The sequence below is a fragment of the Cetorhinus maximus genome, chromosome 25, assembly GCF_964194155.1.
Source record: "Cetorhinus maximus chromosome 25, sCetMax3.hap1.1, whole genome shotgun sequence".
NCBI lineage: Eukaryota > Metazoa > Chordata > Chondrichthyes > Lamniformes > Cetorhinidae > Cetorhinus > Cetorhinus maximus.
The window spans coordinates 34805703-34826870 of NC_135903.1; the positions used below are offsets into that span (position 1 = coordinate 34805703).

Here is a 21168-nt window from a genome sequence, read left to right on the forward strand (position 1 = left end):
CTGAGTTTTTCCAGGTAATTCTGTTTTTGTTTTGGATTTCCAGCATCTGCAGTTTTTTTGTTTTTATTTTTTTTCCTGCACGTGTTTGGTTAACTTTAGTTGGATAGCAGTCAATTCAATGTCACCCATTTTACATTTTCAGCCAAAGTCCAAATGACTCAATAGTGACGACAGCTGTAGACATATCTGTGACATTTCCCCATCACCTTGTTACATAGAAAGAACAGAGATCGAGTGGTAGCAGCTTTCTTAAACAAAGTAGTGTGTTTAGAAGGATTATCATGACATGAACTCAGTTAGCACCAGACGCATGGACCACATCACTCAGTGACACAACTGGTTCAGGTAGCAACACATGGCGGAGAACATGTTTTTCTTCCAGGTTCGATTGTTTCACTCAGGATGTTTTTCCCCACTTTCCTACCCGATTCCACAAAGCTCATGTCTGCTGACACTTAGAGCCTGATTCTAGCTCCTCCCACCAGTGGGAACAATGAAGGCTGATGGGGTTAAAATCCTGGTGATGTCATTTGGATTCCGACATGATTTTAACATGGGATTGTGGTAGTAATGCTCAGTGCGGGAGTAAGCAACACTCCTTCGGAAGGAGGAACGAAATCTTGGGCCTCCCCAGTTTCGAGCTTGCCTCCCCTTCCCCCACCCTGACTGCCTCAGACACCCTCCCTCCGAACACTTACCTTATGCTGAGGGTTATTCCCTTGGCTTCCTGCTGGCCGAAATCACACTCTGGCCAGATAGCAATATCCGCTGTGTTTGGGTAGGAGTGGGATTTCAATCATTTAAACAAGGCTTGGGAGCTAAAATGATGCAGGTCTCACGCTGAGACATTCAAGGCCACTTGCTAAAATCTTGCTCTCCTGCCCTGAATCAAAATCAGAGTTTCAGTATTTGGCTCCCATGGGACATTTAAGCTAGGGAGCTGAGTCAACATCTGTGGAACTGTAGGTGAGTTCATTCAGAAAAGAACAAACAGGAGGGACCAAAGCCAATTGAAGTCAAACACTTTACAGTTCATGTTTACAGTGGTTCGATTTGATACGAGATCAGAGAGGCCATGCTGTGTTTTTTTAACTAAAAGTATGAACTTGTTTTCTCAAAGCCTTAAATGTTCATCTTAATTTTCAGGAAATGATACCCCTGGACCATGATTACCTTTAACTTGCAGCAGCATCACTTTGTTGAAGGGGAGTGTGCTGTTACTGGACGTCTGCTCTGTTATTTTCACGTTCCGGAGATTCACATTTTTGAAGTTCTCCTTGCTTGCTAGCCCTGCCAACGCCACATCTGCGTAGTTAGAGTGTTTCGCCACTGTAAACAGGCAAAAAACGTTCCTGAGATGGACTAATAACTCCAAGGCAGAATAAAAAATTGATCTACTTTATACACTGGGAACAGCTAAACAAGGTGATCGACACAGGGCACCCTTGCCCTTGAGTCACAGGGGCTCTGGGTTCAAGTTCAACTCCAGGGCTTGAACACAAAATTCAAGGCTCATACTCCAGTGCAGCAGTGCAGTACTGAGGGAGTGCTCCACTATTGGAGGTGCCATCTTTCAGATGAGATGCTAAACTGAGGTCCCATCTGACTGCGTGGGTGAATCTAAAAGATCCCTGGCACTATTTCGAAGGAGAGCATGGAAGTTAATCCTGGTGTCCTGGTAAACATTTATCCCTCTAACAACCTGACACAAAAAAAAAAGATCTGGTCATGATCACGTTGTTATTTGCTGTTGTTTGCTGTATGCAAATTGCCGGCTGTGTTTCCTATACTTCAAAAGTTCTAATTGGCTATAAAACGCTTTGAGATGTCCAGTGGTCATGAAAGGTGCTATATAAATGTGAGTCTTTTTTATGGGATAACGCACCAGCTATAGAGAGCTACAGGCAATTCTATCTACAGGTTAGTGAAACTACTGCAGTCTGTGACAGAGGATAATGCAAAGAGTGTGCCATGTTATATAGAATGCAATACGTTGGTTGGAATATGATGTAGTGGAGACAACCCGGGCTGGAGTGTGTTATTTATAAGTTGGTACAAAAATTAGAGCCTTACATAGGGATTATAAGATATAAAAAGGTTAAGGTGACATCAGCTTATGATCATCTGAATCACCTATTAAAGTACTGAAATATATGAAGACATCTGTTTTTTAATGGAATAGACACGACGGGGTTATTTTAACCTATATCACTCACCAAAGAGCTGACAGGATCAGATTAGCTGCCTGTTTTGCACGATCTACTGTCACTAGAGGGCAGGAGAGAGGGAGAATGAGGAATAAAGTTCTGTAGAAGGGGGGATGGAGGGACATCAATACACACATTCGTTGGAAGGAGGATTATTAGAAATATTTGTGAATTGTGCTGTAAATGTGTATGATTGTGCTTCTGTGATTACGCTATGAATGGGACAGCTAGATTTGGTCACCTCCTGAATACTAGGCCGCCGGAGGACAAGACTAGTGAGTGATCCAGAGCGATCCCATTGAAAACCACTTGGGTCATGGTTTCAGAGCAGACTTAATAACTGGTCCAGGTTGTCAATGGATTTCAGGAAAGTTTCCTATTGGGCAGATGTGGATGGACCACCTCTCAGGCATAGCAGCGAGCAGGGACGACCAGTCTCTCTCAGTGCAGGAGAATAAACATTTTTCCAAAAATAAAAAAGTAAGATTTTTATAATTGCGTGAGGATATTTTCCAAGTTTGCGCTGTGAATGGACAATAGAATCTTGGACAATAGAATCCGTTCTGTTGAAGGGTCATGTGGACCCGAAACGTCAACTCTTTTCTTCTCCACCGATGCTGCCAGACCTGCTGAGTTTTTCCAGGTAATTCTGTTTTTGTTGTGAATAGAATCTTGGGCATTGCTCAGACAATTTCTCAATAGGGAAGGCTTGGAAAGTCGGTTGATGTATTTGTAAAAGATATGTGATGGAAGAATACTTTCAACCACAAAGAGATGGTGTTCCTTCCCTTCAAGAATTTCTAATAAAATAGCCCAAGTTGTCTATTTGTCAAGGCTTTGGGAAGAGTGCAAAAGGGATGCGATGGACAACAGAAGCACAATGGCCCAAATGGACCTCTACTGTGTCACATCCTTTTATGGAGGATGCCGGGCAGTTATATTCGAACACATTGAGGGACAATTGAAGGAGGAAACCTCTCAGACCTACTTCTCTCGGTCCGGATCCTCCTGACCTCCACTGTAGCCACATTCAAACGCTGCTCGGTGTACTCCTGACGGATATCTTCTCGAGCGGCCAAGGTTCTCAGGGGATTGCGAGAACACTGCGTCCTTCGTGGAGGTCTCACAGCTCGCTTGTGCTCTGCCACCTCTGAGGTCAGTCTGCAAGAAGTCAAAAGTGAAAGTCAACACAGCTCCAAGTGAGGAACCACCTTAAGCTTTTCACCGTTAGGTGTTTGCTCAGCATTGGTTTCATTATCATTATTACTTCGTACTCTGATCTGACCCGAGGAGGAAATTACCTTTTTTTTTTGCATTTTGTACATGAAGTCAAACATCAAACCAGCACTTTGGTGATACAAAAGCAAACCAACTCAAATAAAAAGACACTTTCATCTTCACTCTTGAACTGGATCCTATCCTCACTCCGTCCCCTGCCTATGGTGCAAAGTAAAGAAAAGATTTGCAAAAATACCCCTCCTTTCACACCTCTGGACGTCTTAAAGTGCTTTAAAAACCAATTAAGCTCTTTTTGAAGTGTAGTCACTGTTGTAATGTAGGAAATGCGACAGCCAATTTGTACACAGCAAGCTCCCACAAACAGCGATGAGGTAATGATCAGATAATCTGTTTGAATTATGTTGGGTCAGGACATCGGGGATAACTCCCCTGCTTTTCTTCAAAACAGTGCCACAGAATTCTTTACATCCACCTGCAGGGCCAGATAGGTCCTCAATTTCATGGCTCATCTGAAAGACTGCACCTCAACAGTGCAGCACTCTCTCCGTGCTGAACTCAAGAATCAGCCTTGACTTTTTTTGCTCGAGTCCCGAAAGTGGGACTAGAGTCCACAGCTTTCTGACACAGTGGTGAAAGTGCTACCAACTGAGCCAGGGCTCACAGGGAGAGAGACAGTCTACAATGGGAGGCCAGACTTCGCTTTTCTACAGAGGCTAGTTCCCCAGAACAGAAACTCACTGTTTCACATGCTCTCAACCATGCGCTTTTCAGGCTTGTTAAGGGATAGCTCATTCCCCATGCCCCCATCACCCTGTTCCAGACAGTTACAGATTGTCTGTAAACAAAGTTATGAAAACAGACTGCATATGTGACATCACACGTTCCATAGCTTATTTTCCTAAATTAATTCAAAACTATCAGACAGGTCATATATAATGTACATACACACTGGACTATTCAGAGATGCAATGGAATAAGTCCAAACTTGAAAGCCTGGATAGGTTTAAAAATGATCCGCTTGTCACCATAGTGAGGTTGCTGCCTATTTCGCTGCCCCAGCCTTCAAACTGCTCTTTAACAGATTCTATAATCCGAGCCATTCTCACTCTCCTATTTCAATAGAACCTCTCCCATCTCAACTTTCAGTCAGATTTTCATCTTGTGGACAAGCCTGGCTCTATTTCGCTAAACAAAGCTCACAGTTCTCTTTCCTAACACTGGGTTTGTATTGGTGACCCACAGCAACTCTAGCCCGCTCGCCCTGATAGCAGGGCATGACTGAAAACCTAAAGCTCCGACTCTACAACTAGAGTGACATGCTGCCACACCTCCATTTGTGAGAACATAACCAAATGCCAAAAAGCACAAAATAGGCCAGCTACCCCACTGAGCTAACGGCACTCATATCATAATTCACACAAGCTAGCAATGTTGAGCCTCTCTGTCTCTGACTTTATGGGCTGAATGGGTGGGGGTGGGGAGGGTCCTGCGGGGGCGAACAGCTTGCTCCACCAGTCCCAGCAGCGCCAAGATCGCATTAGTGGGCACTGCCGGGACTGCTAGAGGGGGAGGAAGAAGGCCCATGGATCCCTGGAGATGGGTAAGTCTGGGGTCTTGGGCAGAGAGGGTTTGGACAGGTCAGGGAGAAGGATGTTGGAGTGGGGGTGGGGGTTTAAGGCTGTGGGTGGGTAGGAAGAAAGCGGGCATTGCACCCTGATTGGCAAAGGTCAGCCCCCAAAGATAGAAACCCCCTCTTCCTTCCCACCCTTTGAAAAGTTTATTTAAAAAAAAAATCAGGCTGCCCACTCCCACCCAACCACCCATGCCAGACGTTTTATGACGTGGGAAACGTATTATAAGGGTCAATTGGCTTGATAACAAGCCTAATTGATCCTTAATTAGCTATTTAAATATGGCAGCGGCACATAAAATGCAGCCCTCTGCCTCCATCTGTAAATTGGTCCAAACATCTATCACTCTCAGAGTAAAGAAGATTTTTTTCCTGGCTCCCTCTCCTGTCAATGGTGATCTCAAGCCTTGGGTTGAGATGAAGGTTCCCAGTTACTTTCTTAAGCCTCACATGATAGAAATGGATGAGGAAGGCTGTTTGGCCCAACATATCATAGGAAGAACTTATGGACCCTACATAGTCTCCGCACCCAACTGGTTTGAAAATGATCTTGACCTCCACTCTTGTATCTGGAAGCCCATTCCATATGTTGAACTCTCTGAAACAAGGAAAGGTAACAGTTCCTGACATCAGTCCTACATTTCCTTCTTGCTGGCCTAAACCTGCATCCCTTTTGATCCATGTCATAATTTAAATCTAAAGAGATGTCCGACTGTTTCCTTTCCTGTACAGTTTGCTTTCTCCTATATATCTGGCCTCATCAGATTTTATTGCTCTTGTCTTTCTTTGTGAATTAAACTGAAACAAAAGATATGCCATCCCTCCTCTAAAATTCAAAGCAAATCCCCTTGAGTGAAACAGTTTAACTCTTACTTTGGGGTGTTGGATTCAAAAATAGCATCAAAACTCTCCTCGATTTTCACCACATCGGGCGTCAGAATGGTGGTCGTATGCTTATAGAATCTATTGAAGGTATCTTCGTCATCTGGCCTCATCACTTCCTTCACTGATTGTTCTGTCACTGTGATCGTTGTCTCCATGTTACTTGTGGCTGGGATAAAGATTGTTCAAAGTTAGGTCAATCACAGCAACACCTAGGAATCTAGATGACTAGATTTTATCCCCTATTCGCTGGGTCAAAAATCCTGGAACTCCCCCCCCCTAACAACACTGCGGGTGTATCTACACCACATGGACTGCAGCGGTTCAAGAAGGCAGCTCACCACCACCTTCTCAAAGACAATTAAGGATGGGCAATAAATGCTGGCCTAGCTAGCAACGCCCATATCCTATGAATGAATTTAAAAAATTAAATTACACAACCTCAAATTATATAACCTCAATATAGCACCTTTCGCTACCTCAGGCAGTCCCAAAATGCTTCACAGCCAATGATGTACTTTTCAAGAGTAGTCGGTGTTAAAATGAAAGAAATGGAGCTGTTAATTTGTGCACGACAAGCTCCCACAACCAGTAATGGGATAATAATTAAATCTTTCTGCTGATGTTGAATAAGGGATAATAGTTGGCTGGGAAGTCTCAGATTTCCAACATCTGCAGCATACTGCTATTTGTTTATCAGGATAACTCTTTTTTGAATAATACCGTTGGATCTTTTGTGTCCATCTGAACAAGCAGACCAGGCCTTGGTTTAAAATCTCATCCGAAAGTTGGTATCACTGGCAGTGCAACACTCTCTCAGTGCGGTGTCATCACAACCAATTGGTTGAGATAAAAAGATTAAATTTCACCTTTGAGTTTGCTTGGTGGCCCAGCTGGTGAATAACTGAGCCCCACAGAACAGGAAAATCTCAGCTGTGTCCTTGGTCTGCGCTGAGTTTACTGATTTTAACCAGCATGGTAGTTGAGGTACCTCAGCATCTCTGTAATACCGAGGGGAAGGTCAACTGGGACCCCCATTCCCTGATTATTATTCAGTGATCTCTGGTGTAAAGCACCTGTATGGACAGTGTCTCGGTGCAGAATTGGGGTTGGCCATGATGCTACTGCAGTGAAATAATTTCCAACACAAATGTAGATTTTACCAATGGAGTTACATTAATTTGATATTAACCTATTTAAAATAAATAGGTTAAGCAGCACCGATTTGAAAAATCTAGGCTTCAGTGAAAGTTGGTCACTTGAGGGAGGTGTCTTTGGAACAGCCTCTAACAGCAGTCTTCTGATCAATCTAAAATAGCCAAACTTGGTCAATGTTTTTACACAATGCTGTTGTCTTTAAATCCCTTCCTCACCCCTCCCTATCTCTGTTCACTTTTTCAGCCCGAAACCCTCTACAACTCTTGCGTTCCTCCAATTCTGGCCTCTTGCATGTCTCCAATTTCCATTTCCCCACTATTGGCATACACGCCTTCAGCTCTGGAATTCCCTCCCTAAACATCTCCGCCTCTTTTAAGATGTTCCCTGAAACCAAATCTTTGGTCATCTGTCTTTATATCTCCTCATGTGGTACCAAATGTTGTTTGATAACAATCCTGTGAAGCGCCTTTGGACATTTAATTATGTTAAAGTAGCTATGTAAATGCAAGCTGCTTTGATTGCTATGGACTTTTTTTTCTATTTCTTCTGAATTCCACATTCTCAAGGTTTTAGAAAAGAGCATTTTTTAATCAAGCGTGGGGAACTAGTAACAATAGGATGTACCGACAAACACTGATCCATTAGATCTGCGCAGATTATTAATAAAGTCTCCACTGCACTGAAGAGAACAGCGCTGGGTTGTGCATAGGTTTGTACTTCACAGAGTTAAGGGAGCCCATCTTCCTTTCTGATGGAAATGAATATGATGTGCACAGAATACAGTGAAGTAAGGAATCATTAGATCTGGATCCTATAAACAAATAAAACTAGGGACTGGATTTTGTGTCAGCAAATTGGGCGGGTAATACGTCATCATGACAATCTCCCAAATTACAGAAGGCAAGCGGGTGTGGATATTGGTAGGCCGCCTGCCATTTTGAGCAGAGCCTTTGAACTTTTTTAAGGCAGAGCTAAATAGATTCTTGATAAGCAAGGGGGCGGGTGAAAGGTTATTGGGAGTAGGTGGGAATGTGGAGTCGAGGTCGCAATCAGATCAGTCATGATCGTATTGAATGGCGGGGCAGGGTCGAGAGGCCAAGTGGCCTATTCCTGCTCCTAGTTTGTATGTTCGTGTAACTAATTAACGAGCCGTTGAGCTTGTTAACAACCCAATCATTTGCAATTTTTCATTGCCCGCTGCATTTTCTGGGCATCGCATGAAAATGTTTGGTTGTGTTTTACAGCAGCTATGACGAGGTAGCACAAGGGCAGGAGAAAATGCCTGCCACTGAGACCATGGTTGAATGCGGCTGCAGAGTCTGCTGGGAAAGGTGGCGGCATCTGTATGTTTTTTTTTAAGTCATTTTTAAAATTTTTTTTTGAGCCTTCATTAAAAAATAAAGACTGATTCTGAGAGCAGGAGGTCTTTAAACTTGTAGCCGTGACCAGCTTCCTGTCTGCGGGCGTTAGGCCTCGGCTGTTTGACATCCCGGCCTGCGCTCCTGATTGGGTGTGGAGCCCCACTTTGCTCCTTTAATTGGCCTCCTTCCTGCTGGACGGCCACTAATTGTCCATCTGACGCTTGATTGGACAAGTAGAGATGGCAGGGGCGAGAGCGAGCGGACCTGTCAGTTTCCATTCCGACTCCCTCACTCACCCATCCTAGCTGTCTGACTTCAATCTTCACTTTAATTTGCATAGATCTCAACATGGTCTGAATGGGATCCAGAAAGTGAGGGCAGTTAAGAAAGACTTGTGCTTATGTATAACTCCATCGTTTCGAAATATCTCACGCATTTTGCATTGCAATTTATTTCTAGAAAAGTGGTGACTGCTGTTCCATTGGCAATCAGCTAAGCCATGATTCGGATAAAGGAGGATGTGCGTATTCACTGATATCGTTTGAAAATGCTGCAGCACAATTCCAATTGAATAAAGGGTTCATATTCAAACCCAATCAAGGATAGCTTTACCAGGCATTCCAATACATGACTGGGTCCAAGCCAGTTGCTTTTCCATGATGTCAATGACAATGGAAAGTTCTATGTTACCCTTTGAGCCCAAGGTAATGATTCAAGACACAAGTGCCTTAAACACTATCCCAGACTATAACTGAACAGTAATAGTGTAGACTGTAATGCTACACCAGGGTGTAGAAGGTAGTTCAGGTTGCTAGTACAGGGCAGTCCATTAATGGCTGATCCTTCATTAAATATTTGGCTTCCCTGAGGCGTTACAGACAGAACAACAACTCAAACAAGATGATTGTAGATAACGGGCTTACCTTTAGCTTGCAGCTTATTGAGGAAGCTCTCCAGGTTATCCAGTGTCGCATCACTCTCCAGGGATATGTCAGGGCGAGTTGTAATCTCTGAAACAAAGATCAGAGGGTTTGAAACAGCCAGGAGGTTTTTAGAAAGAAGAATCACATGACAACATAGGGCACAGCTACATTTTCAGAATCTTCCAGCAAAACAAAGTTGTACGTTAATTCAGGTGTATCATTGTGAACATCGGACAGATCATTATTGCCTGAGGGGAACACTGTGCTGAACACTTTCACAAAGATATTGCTTTCAATTGGAAAGCTGTCTTTTGTTTGGTTTGCATAAAAATGGAATGCTTAAATTATTAAGTAGTTTTACATCTTTATTTTTCATCATTATGTAACTTTTTTGTTCCCTACTTTATTAACTGAGCGGGGGCGCGGTTGGGTGGTTTGGTGGTGGCTGGTGGTGTGGTGGTAATGTCACTAATAATCCAGAGGCCCAGGCTAAGGCTTTAGGGACATGGGTTCAAATCTCACCAGGGCAGCTGGTGGGATTTAAATTAAATTAATAAAATCTGGAATTGAAAGATAGTCTTAGTAATTGTGACTGTGAAACATCAGGGGCTGAACTTTGCCCTTGACGGGTGGGAGGGCAGCCGATCGCCGCCGCCGAAACGGGCCCCGCTGCCATTTTAAGCGGGCGGGCCAATTAAGGCCTGCCCAGCGTGACGCCCGATGGGAAGTGCTATGCGCTTCCTGTGCGAGCGGGGGGGGGGTTTCCCCAACTGCGAGAGTGCACACATCTCCCTGAAGCTAAGTGCTGCCTCAGGGAGATCGCTAAAAGGTGGTGAAAGTTCAAAACTAGAAAAATAAAAAAATCATTAACATGTCCCCGTCATGCGACAATGTCACACGAGATGGGACATGTTAATGAAGTACACAGAAACTTTACTAAACTTTTTAAAATCCGAAATCAAACCTCATCCCGCCACTGGATGAGGTTGGTTAAAAAATCACCTACCCGCCTGCCCGTTGGGCCCGTGCGCCGAGCCGAAGTTCACATGGGCCCCTCAAAATCGTCAACAATTGGTGACTTAATGGCCTTAACGAGGCCTTTAATTAATGGCGGGCGTGCGTCGCGCTGCATAGTGCGCATGCCGACCTAAACATCACGATGCCGTGTGCTGACATCGGGATGCTCGCGTGACATTTTAAGCGTTGAAATCTGCCACCCTTCCCTGATCTGGCCTACATATGACTTCAAACCCACAGCAATTGGTTGGCTCTTAGCTGCCCTCTGAAATGGCCTAGCAAGGACAATTAGGAATGGGCAACAAATGCTGGCCTTGCCAGTGACAACCACACCCCATCAAAGAATAAAAATTGAGAATTAAAACAATAAGTGTGCAGGGGTATATTTTTAAAAAACGCACATAGGCAAACTGGAATAATATACCCTATATTAATAGAATAGTAATTTTTCACTGCTCCTTTGTGTAATCATTCCTTTGCACTTTCTTTTCCTGCTCCTCCCAAGCTCCAAACACCAACCCACAGGTTATCCTCAAACACTGCCCTCCCTCACCACCCACATCTCCCCTGTGAAATCAAGACAACCATCACTCAATGTCGCACTCAGGGTATTAAGGTGGCGGCTGGTGGGGGGGGGGGCTAAATTGATTTGCCCACTTATCAGGTGCATTGCCAGGGTGACCAACTCCTATGAAATAAAATAAAGGACATTTTGACCATAGGATCAGGGGGCTAGGATAAAGGGGGTGTTGCTGGTGACTATAAGAGTGGGGAAGGGTTAGAGGTGTTGGTGGGGCGGTGGTTAAAGCAAACAAAAATTAGATCTTGTGAAGTCACAACATTACCATCTCTCTGCTGGCCGACTCACAGACTAGCAGTCCCGCTCAAACCACTCAACTGAGACTCCCTTGCTCAGTCTCTCACAGGCTGGCCCAGAAATACTGCACAAAATGTGTCCCTTAGGGACAAGGGACAAACAGTTATGAGGGCCAGTCCCTTAAAATACGGGGCACTTTGTCACTTTGCCCAGTGTAGCCTCCTAAGGCCTCAAAATGGTAAATGTTTGCACATTTGCACAATGCTGCAGGGGAAAGAGCGACCCAAAAATGGAAGCTGCTGAATTTAATCCCCAATACTGTGGGGCTCCTCACCCCTCTCAGACTTCCCTTCCTCTTACAATCTATGAGGCTGTGAAACTCAAGCCTCACATCTTCTAATCATTATTTCTTGATTTTCCAGATTGTTCTCTCGTGATGAACTTTGGCCCGGAAGCTGTACAGTAAAGGGAAGTTTGTAATTTCTTTCAAATGTCAAGGGAATCTTTAATGTTTCTAAGAATGTTTGAATATGACTTTTCAGAGTTTGCATCAATTGTAAGGTGATCAATTGCAATTTTCTTGCATAATAAGAAATACTGGTCCATGTGAACTGGAAGCAGTACCAACAGAAGCAGTCCATGTCCAAATGCAGCAAGACCTGGACAATATCCATGCTTGGGCTGACAAGTGGCAAGTAACATTCGCGCCACACAAGTGCCAGGCAATGACCATCTCCAACAAGAGAGAATCTAACCATCGCCGCTTGACATTCAATGACATTACCATCACTGAATTCCCCACCATCAACATCCTGGGGGTTACCATTGACCAGAAAATGAACAGGACTAGCCATATAAATGCTGTGGCTACAACAACAGGTCAGAGGTTAGGAATCCTGTGATGAGTAACTCACCTCCTGACTCCCCAAAGCCTGTCCACCATCTACAAGACACAAGTTAGGAGTGCGATGGAATATTCTCCACTTGCCTGGATGAGTATAACTGCTCCAACAACACTCAAGAAGCTTGACACCATCCAGGATAAAGCAGCCCACTTGATATGGCACCCCATGCAGAAACGTTCAGCAACGCACAGTGGCAGCAGTGCATACCATCTACAAGATGTGCTGCAGGAACTCACCAAGCCTCCTTAGGCAGCACCTTCCAAACCCATGACCCATTTAGAAAGACAGCTGACACATGGGAACACCACCACCTGGAAGTTCCTCTCCAAGCCACTCACCATCCTGACTTGGAAATATATCATCGTTTCTTCACTGTCGCTGGGTCAAAATCCTGGAACTCCCTCTCTAACAGCACTGTGGGTGTACCTACACCACATGGACTGCAGCAGTTCAAGAAGTCAGCTCACCACCACCTTCTTAAGGGCAATAAATGCTAGCTTAGCTAGCGACACCCATATCCCATCAATGAATTTAAAAAAGCAGCTATGATACATCATAAAAGGAAGCTAAAACAGAATAAACCCTTTTCCCCACCCCCCAGTCCATTGCAAACCCCATTACACCTAGAGGAAAGGTATTATAACAACAAATATAAATTATGATTTCATGGTCTTAAGGGAACCTAACTCATTGGAATCACAATGGGGACTTGGGCAAGTGCTCCAAAGCCCTAAGAATCCAAAAGAAGATAAGAAATAGGAGCCATTCAGCCCCTTGACCCTCTGTCACCATTCAGTAAGATCATGGCTGAACTGATTGTGGCCTTAACTCCAATTTCCTGCCCGTTCCTCATAACCCTTAACTCCCTTGTGAATAAAGTCTGCCTAACTCAGCCTTGAATATATTCACTGACTCAGCCACGACTGCTCACCAGAGAAGTGAATTCCAAACACTAATGACCCTCAATGAAGAAATTCCCCCTCATTTCCATCTTAATTGGGAGACCTCCTTATTTTGAAATAGTTCTAGATTCTCCAATGAGAGGAAACATCTTCTCAGCATTTAACCTGTCAAGCCCCCTCAGAATCTTGTTTCAATAGATCACCTCTCATTCTTCTAATTTCCAAGGAGTCCAGGCACAACCTGCTCAACCTTTCCTCATAAGATGAAACCATCATCCCAGGAATCAACCTAGTGAAGCTTCTCTGAACTGCTTTCAATATAAGTATATCCCTCCTTAAGTAAGCAGACCAAGCTCAGTAATGGGATCCAAAATTCCCAAATCTATCCCTTCTAATCCCCTCTTCAGGTGCAACTGTTTCTTCAAAATTGGCTGAGCTGAACACTTTCTGATTTTGTTGCCCTAATCTATAAACACACTGGCTACCTCAGCCTTAATGTAAGGGGAGCTGCAGGTTTTAGTCAATAGGAGATTCCAAAGAAGGATTATAAAAAACCTGGGGGAGGGGTTGGTGGGAGGTGGGTGAAACTAGACCAAGTGAAGCTCTGATTTTATTTTTTGTTTGACAATTGAATGATGACAGAAGTTGAGTCCCTTTCATTGTAATATTCATTATTGAACTCATTATAATATCTCAGCAATATTATGAACTTAAAAATATCCCACCTCTGGTCCAGCCTCTGACAGGAATCAAAAATTCAGGATTAATTAAACAATGAACACGATACAAAAAATTGGCATCACTGGTGAGTAAACAGCTAGTAAACTACCAGAAATGACGCTAGTGCACTGCCTCACCACTCTGTCATAATGTTTATGAATATTAATATATAACCATGCTAGTTTCATACTCCGTCAAGTCCCAACATTATTCACTCAGGCAAAGTTTTGTTTCCAAGGAAACCGGACTGGGCTCCAGTTGAACCTGTCGAGCCCCAACCCCGGTTCCCACCATCGTCATCCTTACCAAGCACAAATACCAGCAGGTATGGATACAGGAGGGATCGTGCATACTGGACAGACTGACACATAACCCACTCCTGCCTGATACCATCTCCATTCTGATCCATCACCAAAACATTAAATCTGTGGGCCGAGAGGATCACAAAATAATAAACTGAAACAAAATAAGTAAAGCCTTGTGAAAAGGGAACATCAAGCACACAGATGTAGAGATGTGGGATTAGAATTGTATCCTGTGCCTGGGCGAAAGTGATGATTTCCGTGAGACAAAGTTATGAGTGAGCAATGAGTGCAATTCAGAAGCAGTATCCATTTCATCAATGCGCATTCTGCTTATCCCAACTTCATTTGTTAATCTCAATTGACCAAACTATTTCTAACCAGACTGATGAGATGGACAAATGGATGAATATACGAAGGTCACATGATTGTCCCAGTGCACAATAAAGTGTATGAATTTACACAACGATTAATGTTTAATGATCCACAGGGATTGCAGTGAGCCTTTGGTGAAGTGGTATCATTTCCGCCTTGGAGTCACAAAGTCTAGGGTTTAAAGCCAATTCCAAATACTCCTGGTAAATGGAGCTGGGAATCCCAGCTCTAAATTCTGCATTGGCCCCTGTGTCTCATGTGTGTGCGTGACCACATCCCTTATCATATGGATTCTGGGAGCCCATAATACCAACTGTCGACCAGTATAAAGTTGAAGGAGCTTTCATGTTGAGGCCTCTCAGACTGTTACTATGATATGGAAGCAATATCCCCAGGTATTTTACTTGATATCGTTTTTGTTCCAGCAACAACGTGAAGCCATTTGCTGCAGCAATGAGGCGGATTTCAGACATGCATTTCCCCAGATAGAGGGCAGTATCTTGTGCACTCGCTGGTGGCAAGCTTGGAGGCGGGAAGGGCAATTAATTAGGCGGGATGGTGGCGTATCAGAACCCTGCCGCATTCTCGCCTCTGTCCAGAATTAAGTTCTGGGTGGGAAGGCTCATGGTCAACACACCCACCCCCAATTAAGACCATAAGACATAGGAGCAGAAATTAGGCCATTCGGCCCATCAAGTCTGCTCCGCCATTCAATCATGGCTGATAAGTTTCTCAACCCCATTCTCCCGCCTTCTCCCCGTAACCTTTGATCCCCTTACCAATCAAGAACCTATCTATCTCGGTCTTAAATACCAATCAATGGCAACTTAAGGATCTCATCCTGCCGCCGCTAATATTAACCCAGCTGCAGGTGGACCTGCATGCGGTGAGCACAGCAGCTAAAACTGTAAGGCCAGCTTGTCACCTCCTGTGGGGAGGGACTGGACAATGGCTGGGGGGGAGTGGGGGGCGTGGCCCAATGAATGCCACCTTTCCCTTGTTGCAGGTCCCCCCCTACACCCTTCTCCCCGCAATCCCCATCCTGTGAACCTCTCCTCCTCAACATTACTTCTGTGTGGCCTGGGTCACTCCGCGATCCTGGGATTCCACTAGGTGTTGTTCCTGCAGCAGCCACTGCCTCCCATGTGGTGCTACTGAGCACAAGAACTGCCGGCCTCTGATTCGCCAGCAGCTCTCGGTGGGTGAGACTCCTGCCCCGGGCACCTGATCCCAGGGGAAGGCCCACCCCAGGCTTCACCACTGCCTGATTGGCTTGTGGTTCGACGGGCCTTTGCACAAAGAAGCAGCACAGGTCTCTCGCCGGCTCTCCAGCTGGCAGGCAAGACTGCCGAAGCCTCAACAAGATTCTGCCCAACATGTCTTTACCCGAGTGAGTGAATAAAGCTTGGTACATTTATATCTAACTCAAATTTTTAAAAATTTATAGTGACTTTATTGAAACACTGAAAAGCTTCACTCACCTTCCAGAGGTTTGATTGGTGTGCTCGATGCTGTAGCAACTTTCTTGAAAGGAATAATTGCATCATCATTATTTCCAGCAGTCAAAGGCACTAACCCTATAATTCAATAAAATGGTGTTTCAGAATAATTATAAAATCTTAAATACAACATGATAATGACAGTGTGATGTGCCAACTTAAACTGAATCGAAAAGCCAGTACTTCAACCCTAGATTACATAAGTGATGATGTTTGCTCCCCGTTCACTATTAGCTTAGTTGTGGCTGTGCTGTACAAACCAGAAGGACCAAAGTTCAGCCTATGACCTGTGCTGAGTTTACTGAACTTGACAACAGTGGCGATCTGGACTCTATACAAACAGGCAGAGCTCCCGAGCTTGGAAGAACATGATGAAATCGGCCACTGTTCCCCACTCTTCATCACTATTAAGTCACCCCGAAAGGGCCTTCCTCTCTATCGCTCTTTCCATTTCCAAAAACCCTCCAGATTAAACTCTGCACTTTCTGACAGGCAGCAATACTAGTGGAGAGCTGGACCTGTTCCAAGGGGTCCAGGTTTCTGATTCCTGACAGATCAGAGAATTCCATTCCATTCCAAGCCTGAACTTGGCCCTGAACAAGCCAAGGGCGGTTGAGATTTCTAGGCTAGACTTGGCTTAACTGATGTAAATTCGTCACGTGATTAAAAAGCTCACACCTCGCTCAGCATGTCCCTACCTTCCACACTGTAGTTTTATTCAGCATAAAGCTCAGATTTATTCCATATGTCTCAGACATTCCTACAAGGTGAGTGTTTTTCCTATATTTGTACCTGGTGAGGTCAGGCACTAAAGTAAAAAAATGGTTTTGATTCAAACCAAATTCTGAGGTAAATATTTTCCTTGGGATTTATTTTGCTCCCAATTTGCTCCCCTTCTCCTAAACATGGGGGATGCCCAGGAATCCTATGCAGGGCAATGGGAATAGAACAGGGGAGTGAGCCTAATCGGATAGCTCTTTCAAAGAGCTGGCACAGGCAAGATGGGCTGAATAACCTTCATCTATTCTGTAAGATTCTATGATTCTTCTCCCACCGACACTAGCTTTGATATGATCATTCATGCTGCAGTCTACCTGACCTGAACACCTGAGTCTTTGTGGCAGTGGTCAATGGAGGATATCAAACTCCAGCCCAACACTTTCTTTGGGAACAGGAGTGGATTTATGCCCCTCTCCTAGTTCAGCAGTAGTAAAGCTAATCGTGCTGCTTTGACCAATCTTTTGGTCACCTGTCCTATTAGCTCCCTACATGACTTGGTGTCAAATTAGGTCTGATTATGCTCCTGTTAACTGCCTTGGAACATTTTGACTAAGTTAAAGGTGCTATAGAAAGGAAAGCTGTTGATGCTTTGATTTTCCACTCAAAATGAGATCAGTCAACTCCGCAGAGGCCAGCGATCATACTGGAGACATTCCCGGTTTGTACAGAACAGGCTGTCAGGCTTTTCATATCAGTACCAGGAAAGATAATAGAGGAGCTTAAAATTCTGTCAACAAATTTTTCAAAAATTTGAAATGATGGCATGAAGTAGCAAGCATTTTAATTATTCAGTCTCACCGCACCTAAAGCAATCATGATGATAACAGATACTATCAATCCTGAGATTGGTAAAGCTTTTCACACTGCATTTGCAACTGTTGCCAGAGGGGACTGCATTTCCATCAAGTTATGTTTCATGTCAGGTTATTCTGGCCCATTTGACGTCCAGCTTTCAATACAATTCAAAGGTTAATTATTTGCAGCCCAAAAACAGAGACAGAACTTCCAGGTGCGGTCCAGAAATTGGTTGGCACTGCACCTATTTGACAGGCGTCAAACAGACACCGAAGTGTTCAGTTTGGTGGGCGATGTGCGTGCAGAGGTTCCACGCTGGTACTGTGCCACCCACCATATTGGTAAAGCCAGAAAAAGAGGCTGTGCATCAAATCCCGGCTTTTGGTCCTTTTCATATTCAAATAAAGTGGCCTTCCTAATGCCTCATCGAGGCAGTCATTGCAAAAGCAGATTGCCCTGAACACAGCCAGTGCCAAGCTGGTGCAAACCAATTTGCAGACCATGGTGACTCGCTCATGTGAGGACCTCTCAGGATTGATAAGGTTTGTGCATGAGCTGTGCTGTCCTGTGATGCCAGCCATCTGATCCGCTTCCTGACCTTTGAGAACCTTGGGGTGGCCACCTCAGGGGAGATATTATTAGGGGCTCGGAGACAAGTTGCCCATGTGCCCCTTCAATTGGGAGAGGAAGGGTGGTGGTTAAAACCTATATGAAAGGAAAGAGAGAGATTTGAAAACAAACCGTGGCAAATATGTTCCAGCAGCTGGAAAATGGAACCAGTCCCTGTAATTTTTAGCTCTGGTGAAAGGTCATTGACCTGAAACAATGGCCAGGGTTTTACACTGGTCAGGTGGGCACGGCGGGAGTGGGCAGGGGCATTTGCGGAGTTGACTGCCACCCGCAATTGGCTCCGCACCGCGATTGGCGGGCCAATTAAGGCACGGAGCTGCCTGAGGGAGATTAAAAAAATATATATATAAGGACAGTAAAAATTTGATGAAATACGTCCCCTCATGTGACTGTGTCACATGAGATGAGTCATGTTTTTAATTTCAAAATAAGGTTTTTATATAATTAGTATCAGCTTCAGGAAACCTCAACCCGCTCGTGGATGAGGTTTCCTAAAAATCGTAAAGACCATTTAACCTTTTTCACCTGCCCGCCAACCGTTAGGTTAGATGGGTAGCGTAAATTTGAAGTTAATTAGTTTGTTAATGGCCTTAAAAGACCTTTCAATTATCGGCAGGTGTGCAGCCAACTCCGGCGCGTGCCCGCCAAACAAAATATCGCGAGACAGCGCGATGACGTCGGAACGCACGCCCCATGTCATCGTGCGTCATTCTACGTTCCAGCGTGTTGGGTGCGTGCCCGCACGCTGAATGTAAAATTCTGCTCTCTCCACAGATGCTGCCTGACACGCTGAAAATTTCCAACATTTTCTGCTTTTATTTCTAATTTTCTGCTTTTGTTCATAAGAAAACCCTTCTGCGATGTCAAGTGTTAGTATTCCAATCATTAAACGTTCAAAGATCGAGAAGTTCGAGGCTGACCTTTCTTCGCCATACGCGCTGCCACTGTGAACTGGGTGGAGTCGTTGAATGCACCTTTGCCTTTCATTTTCCACTGCTCCTCACTCACACTGATCAGCTGCTTTCGTTCCTGCAGCGATACCTGTCCCCCAACATCAGATGCTGTTCTCTGGCAGAGTAAAAGGTATCTCAGCACTATTGTTTTTATTTTAAAACAGAGAGAAAACACTGGGTTGTCCGTAGTCACAGGTGTGGGAGTAATCCACCTGTATAGGAAGTAGCTGCGTGGACACTAGGTACATCAGTGGCTGTGCAGTGGAGGTGCACACACAGGGAAAACTTACGAATGTTAGATTATGAGGAAGGATTATATAAACTCGGTTTATATTCCCTGGAATATGGAAGATTAAGAGGTGATTTGATTTGAGGTTTTTAGGACTTTGAAAGGAATTGATAGGATAGATGGAAATAAACCTTACCATGGGGAATGGGCAATGCCTTGACCAATCAGGACCGACCTGCCTAGTTTGAATTTAAACAAAAGCTTGACAGTTAACTATTCCCTGATGCATTTTCCATGGCAACACCTTTACAAATCAGAGTACACTTGCCAACCAATCAGCACCTTCTTATCATGCAGTATAAATTGTTGTTGCCTTTGATTCTGTTCTAGTGAGTGCAAAATGAAAAGCTTGGACAGCATGTTTCTTTTTTCAGCAATACTCAAGTGCTGTACTACCAAGTGACGATATGATCTTTTATATACTCTAACGTTTTCCTACCATGCAACAATAAAGGTTGTTAAGTTTGAGACCAAAAAGTTTCCCTGGTCTCGACACCAATTAAACAAATGCTGTAAATTGTACAGGTGTGCACTCTGTCCATAACATCTTGTCCATTGTGCACTCAAGTGAATGAAAAATAACGTGTAATTCAAAGGTTGAAAACCCTTCTAATCTATGGGAAATTTTAACTGTTTCCAACACCGACACAGTTCTTCATCATCAATAGTTACATCAATTGGGGCAGTTGGAAATGTCAGAGAAAAAGAAGCTTAAACCTTCCCTGTGTTGCAAACTCTAGCCTCAGGGAGAACTTTTATAATTCTCCTTCAGGTGGAGTGAGTTCAGCAGCTTCAATCATTCCACCAAGCTATCTGCATTTAAACACAGCACATTGAAGCAGTAAGGTCTTTGTAAGGGATTTGATTTGCATGAATTAGGCAAACATCATAAATATCCACGATCTCCTGAACTGGTTTCAATCTCCTGAGGGGAAAATTTTCCAGGACCCCCTATCGACCCCGGGTTCTTTGATTTTGTTTTGCCTCTTCCGGGGGTTTACATGGCAGCAGAGGGGGTGGGGAGTGCCCAGTTATGATACTTGAGCCATCATGGGTGTTGGGCAGGCTTGATGAACTAACTGCTCTTTATCTATTACAAAATATTTGCAGCACAGAAAGAGGTCATTGGGCCCAACATATTTACGATGGTGTTTATGCTCCACACAAGTCTCTTTGCAGTCCTCCTCATCTGACCCCATCAACGTATCTTTCTATTCTCCTTCTTTACTCCCTCATATACTTATCCAGCTTTCATTTAAATTTCCTCCATGCAACTTGCTTCAGCTGCTCCACAATCTAACCACTCTTTTCATTAAAATAGGTTCTCCTGAATTTCCCAACTGGATTTATTCGTGACTATCTTATATTTATGGTCCCTAGTTCTGGTCTCACCTGCAAACAGAAATATCTTCTCTACATCTACTCTTTCATAATCTGAAAGGCCTCCAACAGGTCACCCCTCAGTCTTCCCTTCTCCAGAGAAAAAAGCCTGGATTTTCATCCTTGAGGAGGGAGAGTTTCCAACTCGGCCCACCTGCCTCAGGAGAAAGTGTCTGCCAAGGCGGAATCTTCAATTGCCAGGGCCCTGGTGTGGGTGGGAGTCAGGCCAGCCGACCTGGGAATGTGCGGAAGCAGCCACAGGGGTGTTGGGTGCAGAGGCGGGCTGTTTAAAAGGCCCACCTCAGTGCTGTGGGACTTTGTCCCAGTGGATAGAAAAACACAAAGGCCCTCCCAGCCCTCACCCCTCACACCCCTTTCACCCTCCAAACACTCCCCATGCCACA

The 21168-nt window shown here is 44.4% G+C and overlaps 1 protein-coding gene across 4 annotated transcripts in view; it reads right to left on the bottom strand.

The window, feature by feature from the left end:
* Nucleotides 1-21168, bottom strand: part of LOC144668048 (supervillin-like) — a 141280-nt gene that overhangs the window by 62232 nt on the left and 57880 nt on the right. For all 4 annotated transcript variants that reach the window (XM_078529795.1, XM_078529791.1, XM_078529793.1 and 1 more), the window contains 6 exons: nucleotides 19063-19210; nucleotides 15920-16015; nucleotides 9401-9487; nucleotides 5950-6127; nucleotides 3196-3368; nucleotides 1174-1329 (listed from right to left, as the gene is read on the bottom strand). In XM_078529795.1, the coding sequence (XP_078385921.1) occupies nucleotides 1174-1329; nucleotides 3196-3368; nucleotides 5950-6127; nucleotides 9401-9487; nucleotides 15920-16015; nucleotides 19063-19210 (838 nt within the window). The remainder of the gene's footprint in view (nucleotides 1-1173; nucleotides 1330-3195; nucleotides 3369-5949; nucleotides 6128-9400; nucleotides 9488-15919; nucleotides 16016-19062; nucleotides 19211-21168) is intronic.